At 42.9% G+C, this 23,668-nt stretch overlaps 1 protein-coding gene across 1 annotated transcript; it reads left to right on the plus strand.

Annotated features, from left to right (window-relative positions):
* Positions 1-771: 771 nt before the first annotated feature.
* LOC133650623 (protocadherin-10-like) lies at positions 772-21,415 on the plus strand. Its single transcript, XM_062048099.1, has 4 exons — positions 772-3,388; positions 17,050-17,111; positions 17,191-17,303; positions 17,743-21,415. Exons 1-4 carry the CDS (start codon positions 857-859, stop codon positions 18,015-18,017), a joined length of 2,982 nt encoding a protein of 993 aa, XP_061904083.1. The 5' UTR covers positions 772-856; the 3' UTR covers positions 18,018-21,415.
* The last annotated feature ends 2,253 nt before the right edge of the window (positions 21,416-23,668 follow it).

Here is a 23,668-nt window from a genome sequence, read left to right on the forward strand (position 1 = left end):
CTGTTACTTTAACAAGCAACTAATTAATGGAGAATATGTTCCCCATACTAGAGTGTTACCTATTTTTTTTTTATCTTGATAGATTGAAAATTAACACCAATGAGTTGACTGATGAACATTATCACATCATTTATTCAGAAAGGATAAATAACGACAAATAAAGATAGAATACTATTAACCGCGACATGTAAGTGCAGGGGCGCCGAAAAGGGGGGGGTAAAGGAGACGAATTCTAGGGGGGCCCAGAGAGGCCCCTAATGATGATGAAATTATAATGTTACCGCTGTGTTGGGGGCCCTGTAAAGATTCTTTTCATGGGGCCCAAAATCCCTAGCGGCGCCCCTGTGTAAGTGTAAAAGACAACATTATGATTTGTAAATTTTCAGAATGCGCTTGTTTTATTTTTAAACATACAAAACAGGCTGAAGTTGTCTTTGTTTTTAAGTTATCATGCCGTGATTTCACCACTTGGGAGTAGATTTTTATCTCCATGTGGCCCCCGATCTAAAATGAGTTTGACACCCCTGCTTTAAGCCATGATTTGTAATATGTACGTTTAAAACGCACTTAAAGACTGTGGCTTTGGCATGAAGTGGATCGGGCGCAGTAAAGATTATCCAAGCAGATGTCCGACTGAAACAGTGGGCCAATGACACACGCACAAACGTGCACGCCAGTGTGCGCGCACACACACACACACACTGTGACAGCACACTTGCGCAAACCCCCTCCCTTGCTCCTTTCTCGGGAGCTGCCTCAGTCCCACCAATGTCAAGTTTGTTATTGTTTGCCCCCCTCACTGCATTGTGCGCCATTCATCAAGTTTGGACAGGAGTCGGAGGACCGCGTCTTCTAAATGGACAACGAGCGCGTTAAGAGACGAACATCGCGCGTAAAATGTACCCTCGTTTATGTTTTTGTCCTCATTGTTTGCTTTTTGGAGCGGGCCGGCGCACAGATCCGCTACTCCCTCCCAGAAGAGCTGGAACATGGCGCCTTTGTGGGGAACATAGCCGAGGACTTGGGTTTGGATTTGGATAAGCTGTCGGCGCGCAGGTTCCGCATCGTGTCCGGCACCAGGAGGCAGTACGTGGAGGTCAATTTGGAAAATGGAGTGTTGTTCGTCAACGAGAGGATCGATCGCGAGGAACTATGCGAGCAGAGTTCGGGCTGTTCGTTCCACTTGCAGGTGGTCATCGAGAACCCCTTGGAGCTGTACAGAGTGGAGGTGGACATCGTGGACGTGAATGACAACTCTCCGAGCTTCCCGTGGACCGAGTTTAATTTGGACGTTTCGGAATCGGCTTCGCCGGGGTCCCGCTTCCCGCTGGAGAGCGCGCAGGATTTGGACGTGGGTTCCAATGCGCTGCGCACCTATTTGCTGAGCGTCAATGAGCATTTCACTCTGGACATCCAGACGCGAAGTGACGGCAGCAAATTCGCCGAACTGGTCCTGCAGAGTCCTTTGGACCGGGAGCAGCAGAGCGCGCACCAGATGGTCCTGACCGCCGTGGACGGGGGCTCCCCGGAGAAGTCCGGCACGGCGCAAATCGACGTCACCGTCTTGGACGCGAACGACAACGCGCCCGTGTTCGACCAGTCCTTCTACCGGGTGAGACTGGCCGAAAACGCCCCCAAGGGCGCAGTCGTCATCAAACTGAACGCGTCCGACGTGGACGAGGGCACCAACGCCGACATCACCTACTCCTTCAGCGGACACGCGCCCGTCAAAGTGCGCCAGCTTTTCAGCGTGGACGCGCGCACGGGGGACATCAAAGTGAAGGGAGTGATTGATTATGAAAAAGCCAGGATGCATGAGATCTACATCCAGGCCAAGGACAAAGGTCCTTCCGCTGTCGCGGTGCACTGCAAGGTGCTGGTGAACGTCTTGGATCGGAACGACAACCTGCCAGAGGTCATCCTGACGTCGGTGTCTACACCTGTGCACGAGGACGCGCCCCCCGGCACCGTCATCGCCGTCATCAGCGTCACGGACAAGGACTCCGGGGAAAACGGTAACGTGGATTGTGAAATCCCAAATCTGGTCCCGTTCCAGCTGCACTCCTCTTTTAAAAACTACTACACGCTGGTGACCAGTGATTTTCTGGACAGGGAGACAGTGACAGAGTACAACATCACACTCACTGCCAGAGACATGGGCTTTCCGCCTTTATTTACGAGAAAAAACATTCTGGTGCAGGTGTCAGACGTGAATGATAACGCACCGTTATTCAAGCAGCCTTCCTACACGGTCTATTTAACTGAGAACAATGCACCCGGGGCGTCTATTTGCTCGGTCATAGCCCAGGACCCAGATTCCGGCCAAAATGCATACCTGTCTTATTCCATACTAGACGACGCCATTCAAGGAATGCCCGTCTCCACGTATGTGTCCATCAATTCCGACAACGGGAACATCTACGCGCTCCGATCGTTCGACCACGAACAGCTAAAAAACTTTCAAATCACAGTCCGAGCTCAAGATGCAGGATTCCCGCCTTTAAACAGCAACGTTTCGGTGACTATATTCATTTTGGATCAAAACGACAATGCACCTGTCATCGTGTCGCCCCGCCCTCAAAATGGCACACCTCCGCTCGAGGCGGTGCCGAGGTCCGCGGACGCCGGCTACTTGATCAGCAGAATAAGCGCAGTGGATGCAGACGGAGGTCAGAACTCGAGACTTATGTACCAATTACTCCAAGCGACCGACCCCAGCTTGTTCAGCGTGGCGTTGTACACGGGGGAAATCAGGACAATACGGCAGTTGGTAGAGAAAGACCCCACAAGGCACAGATTGGTCATACTGGTGAAGGACAACGGCCAACCGCCGCTCTCGGCCACAGTTTCCATCATCCTGTCAGTGGTTGACAGCCTGCCAGAATCCCAGCCCGATTCCAGCGACCTGTCACTGAGCCCCCATCACAGCTCCAACTTTAGCCTCTACTTAATCGTGTCTCTGGGCGCCATCTCCTTCACGTTCCTCGTGGCTATCATCGCCCTCGTTACAGTGAGAAGGCTGAAGGACAGAGCGTCCAACATAGATTCTGACTTCCCCTCCGCCGACGCGTGCTGCTGTTGCTGCACTCGCTCGGCGTCGGCCAGCAGCGCAGACATCTTCAAAAAGACAAATTTGAACCTCAGGATGAGCGCAGACGCCCCCGGCTGCACGGAGACGAACGGCGGCGGAGCGCAGCAGCAAGCGTACTGCTATAAAATGTGTCTGACGCCAGAGTCGTCCAAAAGTGACTTTATGTTCCTCAAGCCCTGCAGCCCGGTGTTGACGGTGCGGCAAAATAACGCCAAGAGCACGGACTATCTGGCTTCTGGCTGGAGTGCGCTAGACCGGAATGAGCTGACCAACAATAGATCGTCAACCCCGAAAGAGGTAAATTCAAATATGGCTTCAATAACAATTCACAAAAACACTCGCATCATAACATTTAATACAAGAACACTGTTTTTTTCACTCGACAATAGCTGACAGATAGCTTATTGTTCACTGTGTCACAGACAGTCAGAGGCTGGAGCCTATCCCAGTTAGAGTTTGGGTGACTAGTCAATCGCAGGTCGCCAAAATCAGAACACTACCAATGAGTATTTTTTAATCAGTGCCGTTTTTAATCAGATTAACTATACTTTTGAATTGTGATTATTCATGGTTAATAACAGTCAATGAGTTGCCTAAATAACCTGAATTAACTAAAAAATAAAATACCCCTATTCTTTGATGCAAATGCAATTTTATTGTCAGAATGTCATAAACAAACACTTTTAAAAATGAGAGCATTAGCGGGCAAAATAAATGTGGTGATTAACATGCCTTGATATTTCATTATGCTTTAGTTATTTTGTGAATAATCACTCGGTGAATTTGACAGCCATTAATGCAAATTGGCCCAACGAGTGTAGCTAAATCCGATGATCACATTATGAGAAATGATATCAGTAGCCACACAAGAGGGATACATTATTGTTATCTCATGAGAAGCTGGTGTGGAATCGTTTCCCACGCACTGCACACTATATCGTTTTCTTGTGGTTGGCTAAGTAGTACTTATTCAATACCACTATAAAATAAAACAAAAACTGAACCCATGTACTTTAAATTCACTACTCTATTGAAAACGGTTTCAAGATGTCAAGTATTTAAGATCACTTTGCATCAACATCTTTTGGCACATAATTTGAATTTAAAGAGGTAACTATACATTCAAAAAAAGAACAGCATTGTTCAATAACCTACCAGTATATTAAAACAAACAATATTGTGCTTATAGCTATGCTTATAAATAACAATAGTCAACTATTTTACAATCAAATCAAACTATTTTTTTTAACACTTCCTACACAGGCAAGTGGTAACACAAAGTGCTTTACAGAAAAAAAGGAAAGAAGAGAAGAAAACACACACATGCACACACACAAACACACACACACACACACACACACACACACACACACACACGCGCACGCAGCACTATTACCAAAAAATAAACATGGCATGGTACTGAGGATTGCAAAAGAAAATGCCACCTTTGAGGCGTCCACACAGGAGAATAACTCAAATCAACGCCATTCAAAATATAGTATGAAACATATTTTTTTTAAATTATGTAAAAATAAAATATAAATACAATAATACATTTCTTAAAAAAAACAGTAGTGGCATGGAGTCTTTAAGTTCGTAAAAGAAACAATATTTTTGGTTATTATTATTTCAATATATGGTGGTAGTATGACATCATGTACATTTTATTAAAATAGGTTATTAAAAAGGCTAAAACATTTTTAGAGACAAATGTTTGTGTTTATTTGTTATTAGTATCAACATGCTAAGCTTGTTCTCATTATGTAATACCTTTTCGCCTTTTCTTGTTTTTTCATTAAAAAATAAAAAATAAAAAGATAAAAAAAAGAGCTGCGTTCCACAAATGGCCCCCAGGCCACATTTTGAAGAGCAGTGGTTTACGTATCTCACCACAATGAAAAAATGTTTGCCAGACGACGAAATAGTGTCTCTCAACTCTGTCTTCTTGGCACTTGTAGAATTCATGAAGGTTTGATAGAAACCTTGTGGAGGTTTTCTGCACATGTAAAGCACACTACCTGCTGGGCTTGTGGTGGCGGAGCTCACCTCTCACTCTCATGACACATACTTTGCCTTTCATGACCACTTGTGTTTAGTTAGCAAAGAGTTTCACTTTCAATGCGTACCTCGATTAAGCGGCAGCAGTGCAGCACAGATCCCTGCTGCTACGTTTTTCTCTGGCGTAGCAGGTGAGTATTAGGTGTTGTGAAGCGGACATACGATGCATACGGACACAGTCCCATCATAATTTGTACATGAGTAAGGGAAAAATGTAAGCACCAAATGTATATTTGTTGCAGGCTGACACAAAACCCATTTAAGTGGAAACACTGTATCACGATATCGATACTAATGATACTGAAAAAGCAGGTATCGATTTGTGGGATCATTTTTGTGTGTTTGTATCAACTTTGTATCAAAGTACACATTTGACAATCCTATTACTATTATGTTAAAAGTAGATCATTCTGCTTGAGTACAATAATTTTTTATTTTATTTAGCCTTTATTTAACCAGGTAAAATCCCATTGAGATCAAAGATTTGTTTTCCAAGGGAGACCTGGCCAAGAGGGCAGCAGCAAGGTTACATTAAAAACAGTAAACAACACATAAAACATCACATTTACACTTTAAAACTTGCTCACATGACACATGTACATACAGACAAGGTAGACTGCAGTCCTTTCACAGAAGCTTTAAACTCATTCAATGTAACAAGGGTTTGAAGTTGAATATTCGATTGTAGGTTATTCCAAGCCTTCGGTGCTGAAAACCTAAATGCTTTCTTGCCCAGTTCAGTTCTTACTTTGGGGATGACAAATTGCAGAACATTCATTGAACGAAGATTGTGACTTCCTTGTTTCTTTGTTAAAAGACAAGACAGATAAGATGGAGTGATACCCAGAATGGTTTTGTAGATGAAAACATACCAAATGATTGAGGCGTCGAGCACATAAAGATGTCCAGTTAACCATTGAGTATAACACACAATGGTGAGTAAGGGGAGCGCAGTTGGTGATGAATGTCAGTGCCCCGTGGTACACACTATCCAGCTTGTGGAGACAACCAGCAGTAGCATTTATGTACAACACATCTCCATAGTCAATAACAGGTAAAAAGGTTGTTTCCATCAATTTATGTTTCACAGTAAAAGAAAAGCAAGACTTGTTTCTATAATAAAATCCCAGTAAAAGTTTCAGTTTTTTTACAACATACTGAATGTGCTCCTTAAAACTCAAGTGGTCATCAATTAAAAATCCTAAATATTTAAAAGCAGATACTAACATAATTTCTTGCCCATTTCTTGTTAAAATGTTATCACACAGTGCTTATCTTACAGTTTTTGATGTGGTAAAGAACATACAGTTAGTTTTCTCTGCATTTAAAACCAGTTGAAGACAGCAATAAGATAGCAACAAGTCAATAATTTTCCACTATGGTGTTACCCTCAGACTTGCTTGCACTTCATTAAGTAAGGAAAATAACCAAAGCAGTTATTTTTAGTCCACAAATTAGCATAATAAATATTATGCTAGGTTTAACAATGATGTGCGAAACAATATAAACTTAAGCAGGAGTAAAAGCAATTGTTTGAGTTAGATCTTTTTTTATCGCTATAACATGTCCTGGTGCTTCTTCCATGTGTGTAAAGGTCATCAGTGGGATATATCAAAACTGACAACTGTGCACTGCTAAATTTGCAACCACTTTCATTATTCAGGCCATTAGTCATTCTGTGCACTCAAAATAATGTGATGCCTCACACTGAGTCAATTTGTACCTCATTACCTCATCATTATCTCATTAGGGCGCCTTTTTTCTGGCTCCTCCAGGCATATTGAGCAACTTGCAGGGCTGTGAAAAGTATATTTACCAAGGCGCTTCTGTCATGGATCACAATCTACTTGTGATTCACACACTTGCGCAATTTGATAATGCTTTCCACCTGAAATAATTCGTAATTAGTTTTGTTACATTTGTTTTTGTGTCACCTAAGTCACAAACTGTGGATGCATACGCAAAAGTGCAATGTATTTATCTGTACAGTAATCTATTTATTTATATCTGCACCTTATTGCTCTTTTATCCTGCAATACCTGTTAAGCTCGACCAGAGCTGTTGAACCAAATGTACCAGGGACCCTCAAGGACAAAGACAACGGAGGCAGTAATAAAGTATAACAGAGTTTAATGAAACTTTACGGAGGAGCGGAGGGATCCCGGGGAGGCGGCGAGGCGTGGGAGACACTGGGTTTGTGGAGGAGGGAGCCTGGAACGAAGCAGAAAGCAGAATCAGCATGGAACAAACGAGCACCAAGTTCTCCTTTAACTAACTCACAGAATACTACTAGATAACTGTAATTCTAAATGCTGTCTATACTGACCACAGGAGTCAACGTTCAAGCGTCGGGCGCCGGCTCTCAGCGGTTTTTGTAGGCTGCTCTCTGATGGCTGGGATGTGGAGCAGCTGGGCTGATTGGAACCAGCCACACCTGTGCTGGCTGCAGCAGGCTGAGAGAGACGCCCGGCCCTTGCCCTTAGATGGCGTGCAGGGGAGGGACCAGGAACGTGTGACACAACAGTACCCCCCCCCCCTTAGGGGAGGCACCGGACGACTGTCCTAGGGCACCTGGATTGTCCCGATAGAAATCGTCCAGCAGGGAGGGGTCAGCCAGGTAGGAACGGGGCACCCAGCTACGGTCTTCAGGGCCGAAGCCCTCCCAGTCCACCAGGTACTGGAATCCTTTCCCACGGCGGCGGACGGCGAGCAGCTTCCGAACCGTCCAAACAGGATCACCACCAGCCAGGACTCGGGGGGGTGGAGGGGCGGAGGTAGGGGGAGACAAGGCACTAGTGGCCACGGCCTTAATCTGGGACACGTGGAACACCGGGTGAACCTTAAGAGCAGGAGGGAGATTCAGACGAACTGCAACGGGGTTGATAACACTGTCCACAGTGTAGGGTCCGACATAACGAGGATTCAACTTGCGGGTTGAAGTCTGGGACGTCTGCAGGGGCAGGTCCCGGGCCAATAGCCAGACCTTCTGACCAGGCTGATAGTCAGGTGCACGCACCCTCCGGCGGTTGGCACCACGCTGGGTACGTGCAGAGGCACGGAGTAACGCAGCGCGGGCAGCCTCCCAGATGCGTCGACACCGGCGGAGGTGGGCTTCGGTGGAGGGAACTGCTACCTCCACTTCCTGTTCGGGAAACAGAGGGGGTTGGTAACCCAGCGAGCATTGAAAGGGTGACATGCCGGTGGCAGAGCTCTCCATGGTGTTGAGGGAATATTCCACCCAGGGTAAGTACTTAGCCCAAGAAGAGGGGTTGCTGGAGGCAACACAGCGAAGAGTCTCCTCAACTGTCTGGTTAGCGCGCTCCGTCTGCCCATTGGATTGTGGATGGTATCCAGAGGAGAGGCTGGCCGTGGCTCCAATACCCTTGCAAAAGGCCTTCCACACCTTGGAGATGAACTGGGGACCACGGTCTGACACGATGTCAGAAGGAATGCCGTGGGGGCGGACAACATGGAGGGTTAGGAGGTCAGCCGTCTCAGCAGCAGACGGGAGTTTGGGGAGAGGGACAAAATGAACTGCTTTAGAGAATCGGTCGACCACCGTCAGAATGGTGTCACAGCCCTGGGACACAGGAAGCCCAGTAACGAAGTCCATACCTATGTGAGACCAAGGCCGACTCGGAATAGGAAGGGGTTGTAGCAGGCCTGCAGGAGGCCTGTGTGAAGCCTTACTACGGGCGCAGACGGTGCAGGCGGCCACAAATTCCCTGACATCCTTCTTGAGGGTTGGCCACCAGAACCTCTGAGCAATGAATGAAGCTGTCCTGCGCTCTCCAGGGTGACAGGCAACACGGCTGGAGTGCCCCCACTCCAATACCGGTGTACGGACGGCATCAGGAACAAACTGTCTGTTCTGAGGGCCGTTGCCAGGGTCGGGCTGGTTCTCTAAGGCCTGCCTCACCACAGCGTCGATGGCCCACGTGACTACACCTACCACCCGGGCAGGGGGCAGGATGGTGTCGGAATCCGATTCCTCCTGGACAGCAGGATCTTCGTTAGAGAACTGACGAGAGAGAGCGTCCGCTCTGACGTTCTTGGAACCTGGGCGGTAGGTGAGGGTGAAATCAAACCGGCTGAAGAATAAGGCCCAGCGGGCCTGCCTGGAGTTAAGCCTCTTCGCCGTCTTCAAGTAGGTCAGATTCTTGTGGTCTGACCACACGATGAACGGCAGCTTCGCTCCCTCCAACCAGTGTCTCCATTCCTTCAGAGCGTCGTGGACCGCCAACAGCTCCTTGTTTCCCACGTCGTAGTTCCTCTCTGCGGGGTCGTAGCTCCTGGAGAAATAGGCGCACGGATGAATCTTCTGATCCTCTTCGGACCTCTGGGAAAGGACGGCTCCGATGCCTGTGTCAGAAGCGTCCACCTCGACAATGAACTGTCTTGTCGAGCCAGGGTGGATTAGCACGGGTGCTGTGGAGAACAGACTCTTGAGCTTGGAAAAGGCTGTCTCGGCTCGAGACATCCAGGAAAAGGGACGCGAAACGGAGGTTAGAGCATTAAGGGGGGCAGCGATCTGACTGTAACCCTTGATAAACCGGCGTAGAAAACCGGCGAAACCCAGGAATCGTCTGAGCTGAGTCCGGTTAGTAGGACGTGGCCACTCCTCCACGGCTTTGACCTTGGCAGGATCCGCACGCATCTGTCCAGCTTCCACAACGTTGCCAAGGTATGTCACAGAGTCAGAGTGGAAGACACACTTCTTAGCCTTGACGAACAGGCGGTTCTCCAACAACCGCTGGAGAACAAGGCGGACATGCTGGTGGTGTTCCTCCACAGACCTGGAGAAGATAAGGATGTCATCCAAATACACCACCACAAAGATGTTTAGCATATCTCGTAGCACATCATTCACGAGGGCTTGAAACACCGCCGGGGCATTGGAAAGCCCAAAAGGCATCACAAGGTACTCAAAATGGCCAAGGTGGGTGTTGAAGGCCGTCTTCCACTCGTCACCGTCTCTGATCCGAACTAGGTGGTAGGCATTGCGGAGATCAAGCTTAGTGAACACTCGGGCATGAGTGAGTGGCTCAAGAGTGGAACTAATAAGGGGAAGTGGATACTTATTCTTCACTGTGATGTCATTGAGACCACGATAGTCAATGCAAGGTCTCAGACCACCATCCTTCTTGTCTACAAAGAAGAAGCCTGCCCCCAGAGGCGAGGACGACGGCCTGATGATGCCAGAGAGCAGGGACTCCGCAATGTAGTTGTGCATCGACTCCTTCTCTGGTAGGGAGATGTTGTAGAGATGCGACTTAGGATAGGGAGCCCCAGGCAGGAGATCAATGCCAATATCATAGGGCTTGAACGTTCTGTTAAGCTCGACCAGAGCTGTTGAACCAAATGTACCAGGGACCCTCAAGGACAAAGACAACGGAGGCAGTAATAAAGTATAACAGAGTTTAATGAAACTTTACGGAGGAGCGGAGGGATCCCGGGGAGGCGGCGAGGCGTGGGAGACACTGGGTTTGTGGAGGAGGGAGCCTGGAACGAAGCAGAAAGCAGAATCAGCATGGAACAAACGAGCACCAAGTTCTCCTTTAACTAACTCACAGAATACTACTAGATAACTGTAATTCTAAATGCTGTCTATACTGACCACAGGAGTCAACGTTCAAGCGTCGGGCGCCGGCTCTCAGCGGTTTTTGTAGGCTGCTCTCTGATGGCTGGGATGTGGAGCAGCTGGGCTGATTGGAACCAGCCACACCTGTGCTGGCTGCAGCAGGCTGAGAGAGACGCCCGGCCCTTGCCCTTAGATGGCGTGCAGGGGAGGGACCAGGAACGTGTGACACAACAATACCATGAGCTAATGCAACGGAATTTCGTTCTTATCTGTACTGTAAAGTTCAAATTTGACTCTTTGACCACTCTGATGCGGCTCAGCTGCATACTTGCCGACCCTCCCGATTTTCCCAGGAGACTTACGGATCTCAGTGCCTCTCCTAGAAATCTCCCTCTCCCGGGGCAAATATTCTCCGATTTTCACCCAAACAACTAAATTAAAGCTGTGCCTTAACGGCACTGCATTTATTGTCCTCTATAGCCTGTACATACAGCGTGCCAGCCCGGCCACATGATGTATGTTGCTGTTACTTGCACATGTAGGAGACAGCACGGCATAGTTGGTCAACAGCCACACAGCTTACACTGACGGTAGCCGTATAAAAGAACTTTAACACTGTTACGTTACAAATATGCGCCACACTGTGAACCCACACCAAAAAAGAATGACAAACACATTTCTGGAGAACATCCGCACTGTAACTCAACATAAACACTATACAACAAATACCCAGAATCCCATGCAGCCCTAACTCTTCCAGTCTACATTATACACCCCCGCTACCACCAAACCTCCCCACCCATCAACCCCCCCCCCCCCCCCACCTCCGTGCGTCGGTTGAGGTGGGCGGGGTTTGGTGGTAGCGGGGGTGTATAATGTAGACTGGAAGAGTTAGGGCTGCATGGGATTCTGGGTATTTGTTTTGTTGTGTTACATTGCGGATGTTCTCCAGAAATGTGTTTGTCATTCTTTTTTGGTGTGGGTTAACAGTGTGGTGCATATTTGTAACGTAACAGTGTTAAAGTTGTTTTCCACGTTCACCATCAGTGTAAGCTGTGTGGCTGTTGAGCAAGTATGCCTTGCTGTCACTTACGTGTGCAAGCAGAATCTGCATTCAACATGTGGCCAAGTAGGTACGTTGTTAGAGCAGGCTGTAGAGGGCGCTAAAAGCAGTGCCATCACGCCCTGAAATTCGTGAGTCTCCCGGAAAAATTGAGAGGGTTGGCAAGTATGACGCTATCAAGCGCCATTCAATTAAAACTCGCGGGCTGCACTAACATTACATTTTCATATTAAGGTGCGGGCTGGGGCGTGTGTCTGAGACCCCTGGTTAAAACATAGCACAAAGTAAAAAAAAACTTTGTATGCAGTGTTATTTCATTTTAAATTTTCAAAAGAGTTTTGTGGCTCCCATTGTTTTCTTTAACTTGTGAAACTTGTCAAAATGGCTCTTTGAGTGGTAAAGGTTGCCAACCCCTGGTCTAAACTATTCACAATTATGCAATGCAGGTTCAACTAGACTACTAAACAATAACTACAATATGCAATTTTGAGAGAAATTGCGTGGGAATGCTGAAGAGACAAAGCTGAGCTGAAATTCTAGTAGATTGTATCAATGTACAAATTATGCGACTCTCATGTGCGTATCAGCAACATTAGCAAAAAATTATAACATGTTAATATTAATGTCTTAACAGTAAAAGGGGAACTGCACTTTTTTTTGTAAATTTTGCCTATCGTTCACAATCCTTATGAGAGACAAGAACACATCCTGATATGTAATAATCGAATTGTTACAGGTGGCTAGCAATGCTGCAATGGGAGCAATCCATTCTGCCTCTAAATCACTCTAAAATGCATCCAAAAAACGGCAACAATACTTCATTTACGCTCCGAAGCCTGTATGATAACCAAGCTGTAGGAACATTGTTATTGTAAAAGCAAACATTGAGGAACTCTTTTTCTAGCGTAGTAACACACCACTTTGCTCACAGAGACACTCCCACTGCTACGGCATTAGTCGTAAACTAGCTTCTGCGTCAGCAGCTGAGCAGCTTTGTAATGCGCAACACAATGCGATAGAACACCAATCTGTACTGACTGAAAAACATGAACAATCATATTACAGAATCTGTATGTAAAAATTAGCCCGCATTTCATGTTTTGTTTGTTAACAGCAAGCTCGACAGCGTATGTATTTGTACTAACATGCATGATGTGCCGCATGTATTATGAACAATAGTATAGTGACTTACTCAATGGACAGTTGTCCGTTTGGTCCAGCTGGCCCGGGACGTTTTCAGTAAATTTTCATAGGCGGAAAAAACATGTCTACCACTGCAGGGTTTGTTAGCACCAACAGTTTGTCTTTTGTTGTGATGCAGTTTTATTGAGCAGTGTCCTCCTCGCCAGATACAAAAAGCCTCTCTACATTGTTTGCCACTCAGTGCAGCAGAAGCATTCCTTTTCTGTTGGCATAACTTGGCTTCAAGCGCCACATTTTCACGCTGTCGCTTAGCTTCTATGACTAAGTAGTTAATTCTCCGTATAGTTAGGTTAAAAAAAGTTGTGAATCCTCATTTGTCAAAAAATAGTCGTCTTTGTCGTTTGTTACCAAGTCTGCCAGAATTACAACAGACACACGTTTGTGGCCGAAAGTAGGAACACATGTTTTTTGACCAAGGTCAGAAGTGCTTTGCTATGGGCAATAAAATAAATGCTCCCAGGAAATAAGTTCCGGTAATGTTTAAATGACCAATATATGCGTGTTTATAAAAGGTTGATGGAGGGTTTTAAAGTTGTTTTAGAGCAGGGGTGTCAAACTCATTTTAGCTCAGGGGCCGCATGGAGGAAAATCTGTGCACACGTGGGCCGGACTATTAAAATCATGGCATTAAAACTAAAAACTAAAGACAACTTCAGATTGTTTTCTTTGTCTTACTTTGGCCAAAAATAGATCAAACACATTCTGAAAATATGACAATAAAAATATAGAAAAAAATACCGGCTGGGGTAAAGTTTAGATCCATGAAGGAAAGAAAAAAGTGAATTCACGTTTATAACTGAATAAATGTACATATGCGTACAAATTTGTTATAATTTGTATTATTTGTGTTAATGAATTAAGTAACGTTTATGACAACCTTTTTCCAAAACACAATATAGAATGTCAGATATAACAGGACATTTATTATTTGTTTTCAAAATGGTTACAAAAAAGTGGAACCCCAAAAATTTACTGTGGGATCCCATTTTTATCACCATTTTTTAAAAATTCCTAGCGCCAACACTGATGGAGTATTGGTGCGTGCAAAACAGCAGTGGACTGCGGGCCGGTTCTAATACTAATTAAATATCATCCCGGGGGCCATAGATAATTAATTTTAGGGCCAGATTTGGCCCGCGGGCCTTGACTTTAACACCACTGTTTTAGAGGGTTTTGAAGGCAATAGATGATTACTATTAGCTGCATCTTGCAAGCGTTTTTTTTGTACCTTTTAGAATCTTAAAAAAACAAACGTGTGTTCCTGTATCTTGTGATTGTGAATGACAGGCAAAATTCCAAAAAAGTGCAGTTCTCTTTTTAACATGTGTCAATCAGAATCAGAATCAGAAGTACTTAAGTACCAAATTATATGAATCTGAAGTGTATGCCTGCAAAATTTGCTAAACACAATTTTAAACCATTTAGCATACATCTTTTTGAGTTATCCCTGAGTGCAATTTTTTTTAAATGCCCATGCAGAAATAGTACATCAGATGGTGCAGGTGTTTCTAATGTTGTGGCCTGTAAGTGTAAGAGATAGGATTGATGTACAGTCATTCTTTGTTTATCACGGATATTTCGTACCGAACCAAATCGTGGTAAACAACGTTCTGCAAAGTAGGATTATTAACAATAAATGTAATATTTTCAGAGTTGGAGCATAAATATCCGTTGACAACTGTCTAAATAGGTTTTTAAACATTATTAGAGCCCTTTAAACATGGCATAACAGCTATATAGTCACCATTGTACTCGTTTCACCCAATATAGTTGCCCTGAGTGTGTTCTACTGTTGATTAAAGTACTCACCGGTAGCCTGGAGGATTCATCAAGCGTCATTGCTATGGTCGTCGGCCCGCCACTACAACACGGCCACCACATGGAAATACTTCATTATGTCCTGAGAAGTTCTTCTTAAGTTAGAACTGAGCTTCAATGTGCTGAAACCACGGGTGTAAGTTGTTCTGCAAAAACTTGGTCAACTTGACAGTTACAGCTATCATCAGTCATTAGCTTTGTTGTTAACCTTCCGTGTTGTTAGCATTGTGTGTCTGTGTTGTCCTTCCACATTGCTCAAGTCAAAGCTGTGTGATTGATGTCGAAGATGAATTGCATTAAGAGTTCACCTCCACTTTGGCTGGACAGCTGCTGATAGTTTATTGCAGGCTTGTTAGCATGAAGTGCTGCGTCAACTCCAATGCTAGGTCCCGTTAATTGTCTTTTGATATTGCTCGAGTCAAGTCTCACCAATGTGGAGATGTGCTATTGAGGCAGGAGTTGAAGATGAAGTCCATCAAAAAGTCATTCTGCCAAAAGTTGGTCAACTTGATTGTCGCGGTAAAATAGAGTAGTGCCAAGATTAGCTGTTAGCATTGCTCATTCTTAACCCGGAAATGGTGACTATCTTTATCACTGCCACAACATAATTATAGAAAATAAGACAGAAAATATGTCAGTGAAAAACTGTACATAAAATGCAGAAATAACATTTAATTTAACGCTTTATTTAGGCCAAAACTAAAAATGATTTGATCTTTTTTTAAAATCCCCAATGTAGCGACACCACAATTTATTTGAAGTACAATTTAACGAAGAACAACTGAATTAGTGAACAGAACAACCTGCTCAGTGGCTTTGTGGTTCAAGTGTCCGCCCTGAGATTGGTAGGTCGTGAGTTCAAACCTCGGCCGAGTCATACCAAAGACTATAAAAATTGGACCCATTAGCTCCCTGCTTGGCACTCAGCATCAAGGGTTGGAATTGGGGGTTAAATCACCAAAATTATTCCTGAGCGCGGCCACCACTGCTGCTCACTGCTCCCCTCACCTCCCAGGGGGTGGAACAAGGGGATGGGTCAAATGCAGAGGGTAATTTCACCACACCTAGTGTGTGTGTGACTATCAGTAACTTTAATTAACAAACCTGGAAAATAATTGTTTTAATAATATTAAAGCCAACACAAGGGAACAACTTGACTTGATAAAACATAAATGTTTGCTTTAGTACTATCTAGGGCTGGGCGATATATCGACTTTGATATAGTTTTGAAGATATGAATGAAGAAAATATCGTAATATCAATATTAATTTATTTCACGTTAAAATTTCCAAACGCTGCTTATTTGTTGTGTTCCTTGTTCTCCCCCTCCATTGGCTACTAAACCCCTCCCCTTCCTCCTTCCAAGACGTGCTTGCATGTATAAGAACATCCATGATTGGTTGGTTGTTTACTATGATGAGTCATGATTGGTTAGGGACAGGCCAATCAGAGGCAAGATAGGGCGGGTCATCGAACCAGGAAGGGAAATCACAAAGTGCCTGCCTGTATTTGTTTTATCTGAGTTTGATACATTTTGTATTATTTGCACAGCTGTGTTATTTATTTTACATAGAAATAATATTTGTGTGTTTTATTTATGTTATGTAATTCTGTACTACTTAAACAGTTTATTTTCTGTGCTGTTAATACCCATGTTGACTAACTGGGTTAATAAAAGTGCCACTGAATGTTTACAGTACAGTTCAATTTCACTTAATATCGCTAAAAAATGAATATCTTTATATGTATACTTTCACCGAAAAATATATCGAGATGCATATCGAATATCAAGTCTAAGTAAAACTATTTCGAGATATACTTTTTCATCCATATCGCCCAGCCCTAGTGCTAACAAAAGCAAAAGGCTATGAGTATCCATTCAGTCATTTTCTACTGCTTGTTTCTCCCTCTCTGGGTTGTGGGGGAATTACCTTCCTACGGTAACTCGACCAGAACACAGTCATGTGATAGCATTTCTTGCTATGTTGGAAGACTGTTCTAGGTATCAAAGGTGCATACAGTGTTTAAAGCTGACTTAAAATTGAGGGACTAAACAACAAATCCCACAAAGTTGCTCAGTTCAGTCATTGTCACTAAAACTTGTCCTTTTCGCCAAAGCGTGCAACCCGTGAGCTATTGGCTGCCAACATAAAGGATAAAAGGGCACAGCAGTCAAGCAGAAAACACAGTTGCCACACTTGAACAAGTTATTGATTTAATGTGGTTTGTTTGCAGCTTAAATATTCCAGCAAGGACTGGACCTCCGCCAAAAATCAACGCAATTCAGCATACAAGAGGTGAGTAGTTCATACGCACCACGGATGTATTGCAAATGTATGAATGTGTACTCAAGTTGTGTATTTATTTACTCTTCAGGTACAGTTCAGGAAATATGGAGGGAACACTGTCACGTCCACAACAATACGACGCCGATGCCTACTTCTGCTCTGTGGCACCACAATACTGGACCTGGGGAAACCGTATGAGTGGTAGGTGTTAATTGTTCAATTTGCCCAGCCAGGTTAGATAGATATACTCACTATGTTCTCTGCTCGCTGTACATATCCTACCAAGTCAGACCTACACTGTTTCAATGCCCATTTCTCTGATGATGCAATTGTTGATGACTGAAGTGCTGTTATCAACCAAACCCTCCTCATCCCACCCCCCGGATTGTAAATAATGTAAATCATTCAATGTATATACTCTGATGATTAACTTGTGTGATGACTGTATTATGATGATAGTATATATTTGTACCATGAATTGATTACGTGGACCCCGACTTAAACAAGTTGAAAAACGTATTCGGGTGTTACCATTTAGTGGTCAATTGTACGGAATATGTACTGTACTGTGCAATCTACTACTAAAAGTTTCAATCAATCAATCAATAGGATAGTAATCATAAAATGAATTAATTTACAGAGTGCAAGATGTCTCTTCGAGAAGAAACAAATCCGGACTTTGTGTGGACTCCAGAGTACACCCAGTCTCAGTCTGAGGCGCCTGCAGACTACCAGCACAACGTGTATATTCCCGGCGCCACATCTGGTTACAGCACACTGAAGCTTGCGCCGAGAGGTGACTTGGATGTCTACAACACCTTTTCTACTTTTGGGAAGAAAAAGAAATTCATCTCGAACTATGAACAGTCTTTCGACAACGACGATGGGCTCATCAGCAATGCTATTTTCAAATGAGGCACCAAACCATTCTGGTGCATGATGTGCAGCATTTATAATTAAAGTCTCCTTTCGCCGTCAAATGTTTTGAAATTACGCTAATTATGGGTTTGTGTTGCGGGTGTAAAGTTACACCATAATCACGGTTCAGTACGTCCCTCGGTTTTAAGGTCACAGTTTGGTTCACAACATAACACCCAGAAAAAAATGAAGAATGTTTGGGGGTCACGTTGATACATTTTGTACATTAAAGATGGGAAAACTATTCCAATGTACATCAATATATGCTAAGCTATTTAAACAAAACATCTTACACAAAACATATTTGTGTTGTTGGTAACAAAGCAAATTAGAGTAAACTCTAATCTTTAAGGGGAACTATGATGAATTTTTTTTCTGACTCATAAATTTTGTCAGAATGTTGGACACTGTTAACAGCGTCACATCATAAGGGTCATGCATTTGTGTGTGCAGCTTGCGCACATTTTTGCATACCTCTGAATGCCATGTTTTGCAATATTTTTTTAACAGTGGCTACAGTATGAGACTATAAAAATGGGACCCATTACCTCCCTGCTTGGCACTCAGCATCAAGGGTTGGAATTGGGTGTTAAATCACCAAAATGATTCCCGGGCGCGGCCACCACTGCTGCTCACTGCTCCCCTCACCTCCCAGGGGGTGATCAAGGGTGATGGGTCAAATGCAGAGGATCATTTCACCACACCTAGTGTGTGTGTGACTATCAGTGGTACTTTAACTTTTAAATTTAACATCACAGTGAAGTGGATGCACTTATATGGACATTAAGTAAAAGCATGCAGAGAAACAAAGCAGTTTTTTTAATGCAGCTTTACCCATCTGATGGTGGGCAGGTGTAACTAATGTTGCGACCGGGTGAATCTATATAATACGTTTATTTTTGATTATGTCTGACAAAAAATAATAGCGGGGACGTTTTTTACATTCTGATTGTTTTGGAGGGGATTTCAATCGCAATCTAAAGAGAACACCTTCAGACATTTTCATAGGTTATAAATGTGACTGTGGAGCAAAAATTTACTTAAAGTTTACACCAAAGCATATCCAGTAAAGATTATCCAGATCACAAGGGAGTATTTTAAATGTAAATTAAAATCCTAGGTCGCTTTATCTTTAATAACAGATTTTATTTCCAGTATAAATCTCGGGACAATAGAAATCAACCTGTGGGTACTACGTAAACACTCCTGGTTTACAGCATTCTTCTTAAGAAAGTAAGAGTTGAATACCTCCTAAATATGATTTTATTTGTAGTAAATACAAAGTCTGTTGTTGGCTGAAGTGCAGCATTAATAGTTCCAGCTTGTAACCCGGTTCTCCATCTCCGCTGAACAATGTCAAAACACTGTTTTCCTCTTATCTACTTGTATTCATCTGTTTATGTCTTCCATCCGGAGGCAAAGTCTAAAAACACAGCATATTTGAACTCATTAAGATTTCAAGTTGCATTTTCACTGTTACTTTTCACGTCACAATGAAATAATATAATTTAGAATAATGGACTTCAGCAGTTTGTGATGGTCCTCTTGTCGTCTTTAGGTTTGTCAAAAATGCTTAATTAGAAGCAATTGTTAAAAGATACATGATAGGGCTGCACGATTAATCAACATCAAACTGACATTGTGGTTGTAATTAGTACGATCAACAAACCGCAAGATGTCACCGACATTTGAGTGACACACATGCTCGCCAATCAGAATTGTTGAACCTTTATTCCTTTGCCTTCTAGCTAGTAGCTAGAAGGCTTGCACCTTGGAAAACGTTTTAATGGTGACTAGACCTGGGCTGATAGTCAATAAGTCATTTAATCGAAGGATAACTGAAAAGGGAAGTTGAAATACTTTGCCGGCATCACTAAATTGCTTTGTCCGTGTTTTTTCGTTTTCTTCATCTCTTGCTTCAAACAGGGAGAAAGAGGTCTCACTCTGTGCATTTATTTAACTTTAGAATTGACTGAATGCAGTGAGATGTCTTTATAGTAATTCACAACCTGTGTCTCGGTGGGCGGAGAGCAGGACTGCTACCTTACACACACAGGATTCACACCTCCCTACTTGTGACTCGCTGGTGACAAGTCCCGCAAGGTAACTCAAATTAAAGGTGCTGTTTGCAACTTCCTCGCAGTAACGTTTTTTAAAGCAAAAAATATAACAAGAACACCACCGGCCAGCTTACGTTAACATTATTGGCTTAACAGAACACATTTGTTTGACAATTGTTTATATTTATCACAATTACTAAATGTATGGAATAACATGTTTTACAGGCCCGAATAAAATGATTGGTGTTTACGGCGGTCAACACGTACGTGCATGGAGCGCGTGCACACGTACAAAAGCAGTCCAAGGGAAGCAACGAACAATCTGCAGTCATGTTGTTGTTATGATAAAAAATACATTCAATGACAGCTTACGCTAGCTATCCAAATTGCTATTATTAACTAAAAACACAGACAGCTAATGCACGTGCATGTGTTACGTACGTACGTAATTACTTCATTACGTCATTACGTACGAGAAGCCGTGAGAGGGCGACATATATTGTGTAAAAGACATTGGAAAGTTGGCGCCCTCTAGGCATCTGTGTAAATGTTGCAAACAGCCCCTTTAACATGGAAACAATGTGATTACAAAGCCACATGTCCTTTTGGGAGAATATTTCAGCCTCAGACCGGATGGGCAATATGAGCCCATCAATATGGACGATGACAACAACAACAAAAAAGACAACCAGACCTAAGTTTACCAATCAGGAAAACAAATGCACTTTAAGATGTTCATTATTTTTTTAAGTAACATTACAGAAATGAGAGTCCATTTTAGTTAGTTAATTTATTTAAGATAACAAAGTTTTTGGCCTTCCAATTACAGTTAAGTGGTAAACAATTCCACAGTAATGAGGAATAAAAGTGTATATTATTTAGAATGGGTACTTGCATTATTATGAATACATTACATTCTGATCACTGTATAGTTTTTATCGGTTATTTCTTCAGTTTAAGAGCATGATGTAGACAAAAACTCAGAGTCTGTTTGCAGCAAGCCAAATATTTTTGAAAATAGATTATTGCATATTGTTCTAATGTGGGGCACCTTGAAAGAATATGTTGATCGACAGTCCAAAAGTAACATGTCTTCGTTCACTCGTTATTTTCGCAGTTTTATGCATTTACATCTATAAAATAGAAAAATCGCAAATCGAATCTCAATTGCAATTTTGGTGGGAAAAATCGCAATTAGGTTTTATCTCAAAATCGTGCAGCCCTAATAGATGATAATGTATCTGTTGTATGCATTCCAGATTGATGTGACCTGTTCTTATCCATGTTTCATCTGTTATAGTAGCCTACACTCCTAGAATCGCTTTGTATAAAGTTTGTGTACAGTATATATTATATAAATAAAAATTCACCTTTGACCCTGTTTGTTTCTTTACACATAGGGAAATAATGAAATACAACACAAGAGAGTATAACCAAATGTAGCAGATTGAATGTGGGGACCATATGTGAGCCATATGTGAGCGTGCTAATGATGTAATTATGCATCATTTGTTACGTTTTTGCACAAGCATAGCTTGAAAAGTGACCCCAGGATGCAGAGATGGCAGGCATAGCACAGGTAAAAAAAAATGTATTTAATAACAATACCAAAGTAATTGCAAAGTGCACAGGAAGCATTGGGGAAAGCTATGCATGTTTCAGTTACGAAATAAAGCAACACATTGAGGAAATAAGTCAAGCAATGATCCAGATGGTCCAGAGTACAGGCCTGGCATATAAAGCATTTTGATTACCAACCAGAAACAGGTGTGTCCTGATTGCAAATCAGGGACAGGTGAAAGCCAGCACCCAAACAGAGGAAATTGCGGCGAAAAAAGGCTAAAAGGAATTGGTAGCAAAATTACAGAAACTAATAATTGTCATGAGAGAGCATGACAGGAGCAGACCAAATAACCATATACCCAAAATGTGATGTATAATGGAACAATTCCCCTTGTGGATCAATAAAGTTTGTCTAAGTCTAAGTCTAATATCTCCCAACATTTGGAAGGATGGATTTTTTTTTAGAAAGTATACTGTAGGTTTATAGTTCAGTCATGCTCAGGTGACTAATCTGTCTCAACCTGTGCTTCCATGTTGTCACAGTTTGAACCTTGTTGACCTTTGACAACAAGTCAGACAGCCTCAGGTGTCTGACTTCATTGTTTTTACTTCAACATATGAATCCATTTTTGTTCAGCAAGACGTGGCCTGCGGGTGAATGCTGGCAGTGAGTCGGTCAGTGACACCACACTGTTTCACAAACATGAAAAAATAAGTAAAAGTACAGTTTAATTTGTCTCTCTCAAGTCCCCAAAGGAGTCTGGCATTTTGAGGGCAAATCTCCGGCATTTAAGTGAAGTGAATTATATTTATGTAGCACTTTTCTCTAGTGACTCAAAGCGCTTTTACATAGTGAAACCCAATATCTAAGTTACATTTACACCAGTGTGGGTGGCACTGGGAACAGGTGGGTAAAGTGTCTTGCCCAAGGACACAACGGCAGTGACTAGGATGGCGGAAGCGGGGTTTCGAACCTGGAACCCTCAAGTTGCTGGCCTGTCAGCCACTCTACCAACCGAGCTAAGACCAGCTGCAATATCATCCAGACAAATGAACGTATGCTGCCAATAATTACAGATTTAGAGATGTAATATTTGGCTGCATCACAAACAGTACTAAAAGGAAACAGAAGTAGACCACATGTATTGTGTCAGATAACAGTCATAGGGAAACATTATTTTAATATAAACCATAAAGGAATTATTTTCTAAGTGCCTTGCATCCTCGGGGAGCAGATATCTATTTCCTCCACTAGAGGGTGTACATCCATCACAAATACATGTCCTGTTGTACAAAGGTGTGGAATTGAATTCAGTAAATTACACTACACATTACATTGTCTTAAATTGTTTATTGACTATATGATTCTCTTGGTTCTGCATATTGCAGACTTAACATTTACAGGATTTCCAAAGAAAATAAGTCAAATTCACAAAGTGGCCACGACATTAGGTATATGGACACATTTTAATATGAGGCAATATATAAACTCTACTAAAACTGCAGCCTTTTCAAAGATGATCATTTTAAATTTGTGTTGACATTATCAGAGAGGTGTTAATTTTATAATATATCTGTCAATGTTGTAGATACTTGCTTTATTTGTGCCAGACTTTTTCATCATGGGCCATGAGGTGTTACTTGTTACTGTGATCGCCTTATTATATTATTACACAATTCATTATAATCATATTTTTGACCAAGGAAGTGATTACAATCTGCTTGGAAACCAACAGGTCAAGTTGACAATCAAATATACAAGTAGGCCAATATAAAAATTGTACACTTTATTTCAAAATGTGGTTTACTTGCATCACTTAATATCAGGAAGAATTGCAATTGCATGCAGTACAATTGTTCTGTAAAAATTGAAAGAACAAATACATTCAGCAAGAAAGATGCATTATTGATGCTTATTGGTTTGACATCTGTACAATTGAGTGACAAAGTAACGGCTTTCTGTACAGTTCTGCACCACTACAGCCTAAAGCCACGATAATGAACATGCTGTTAAATGAATATCCC

The sequence above is a fragment of the Entelurus aequoreus genome, linkage group LG05 (genome assembly GCF_033978785.1).
Source record: "Entelurus aequoreus isolate RoL-2023_Sb linkage group LG05, RoL_Eaeq_v1.1, whole genome shotgun sequence".
NCBI lineage: Eukaryota > Metazoa > Chordata > Actinopteri > Syngnathiformes > Syngnathidae > Entelurus > Entelurus aequoreus.

Coding starts and splice junctions, on each gene's coding strand:
- LOC133650623 (XM_062048099.1), top strand. CDS start 857: ATGGACAACGAGCGCGTTAAGAGACGAACATCGCGCGTAAAATGTACC. Junction 3,389..17,049: donor GATCGTCAACCCCGAAAGAG/GTAAATTCAAAT, acceptor GTTTGTTTGCAG/CTTAAATATTCCAGCAAGGA. Junction 17,304..17,742: donor CTGGGGAAACCGTATGAGTG/GTAGGTGTTAAT, acceptor ATTAATTTACAG/AGTGCAAGATGTCTCTTCGA.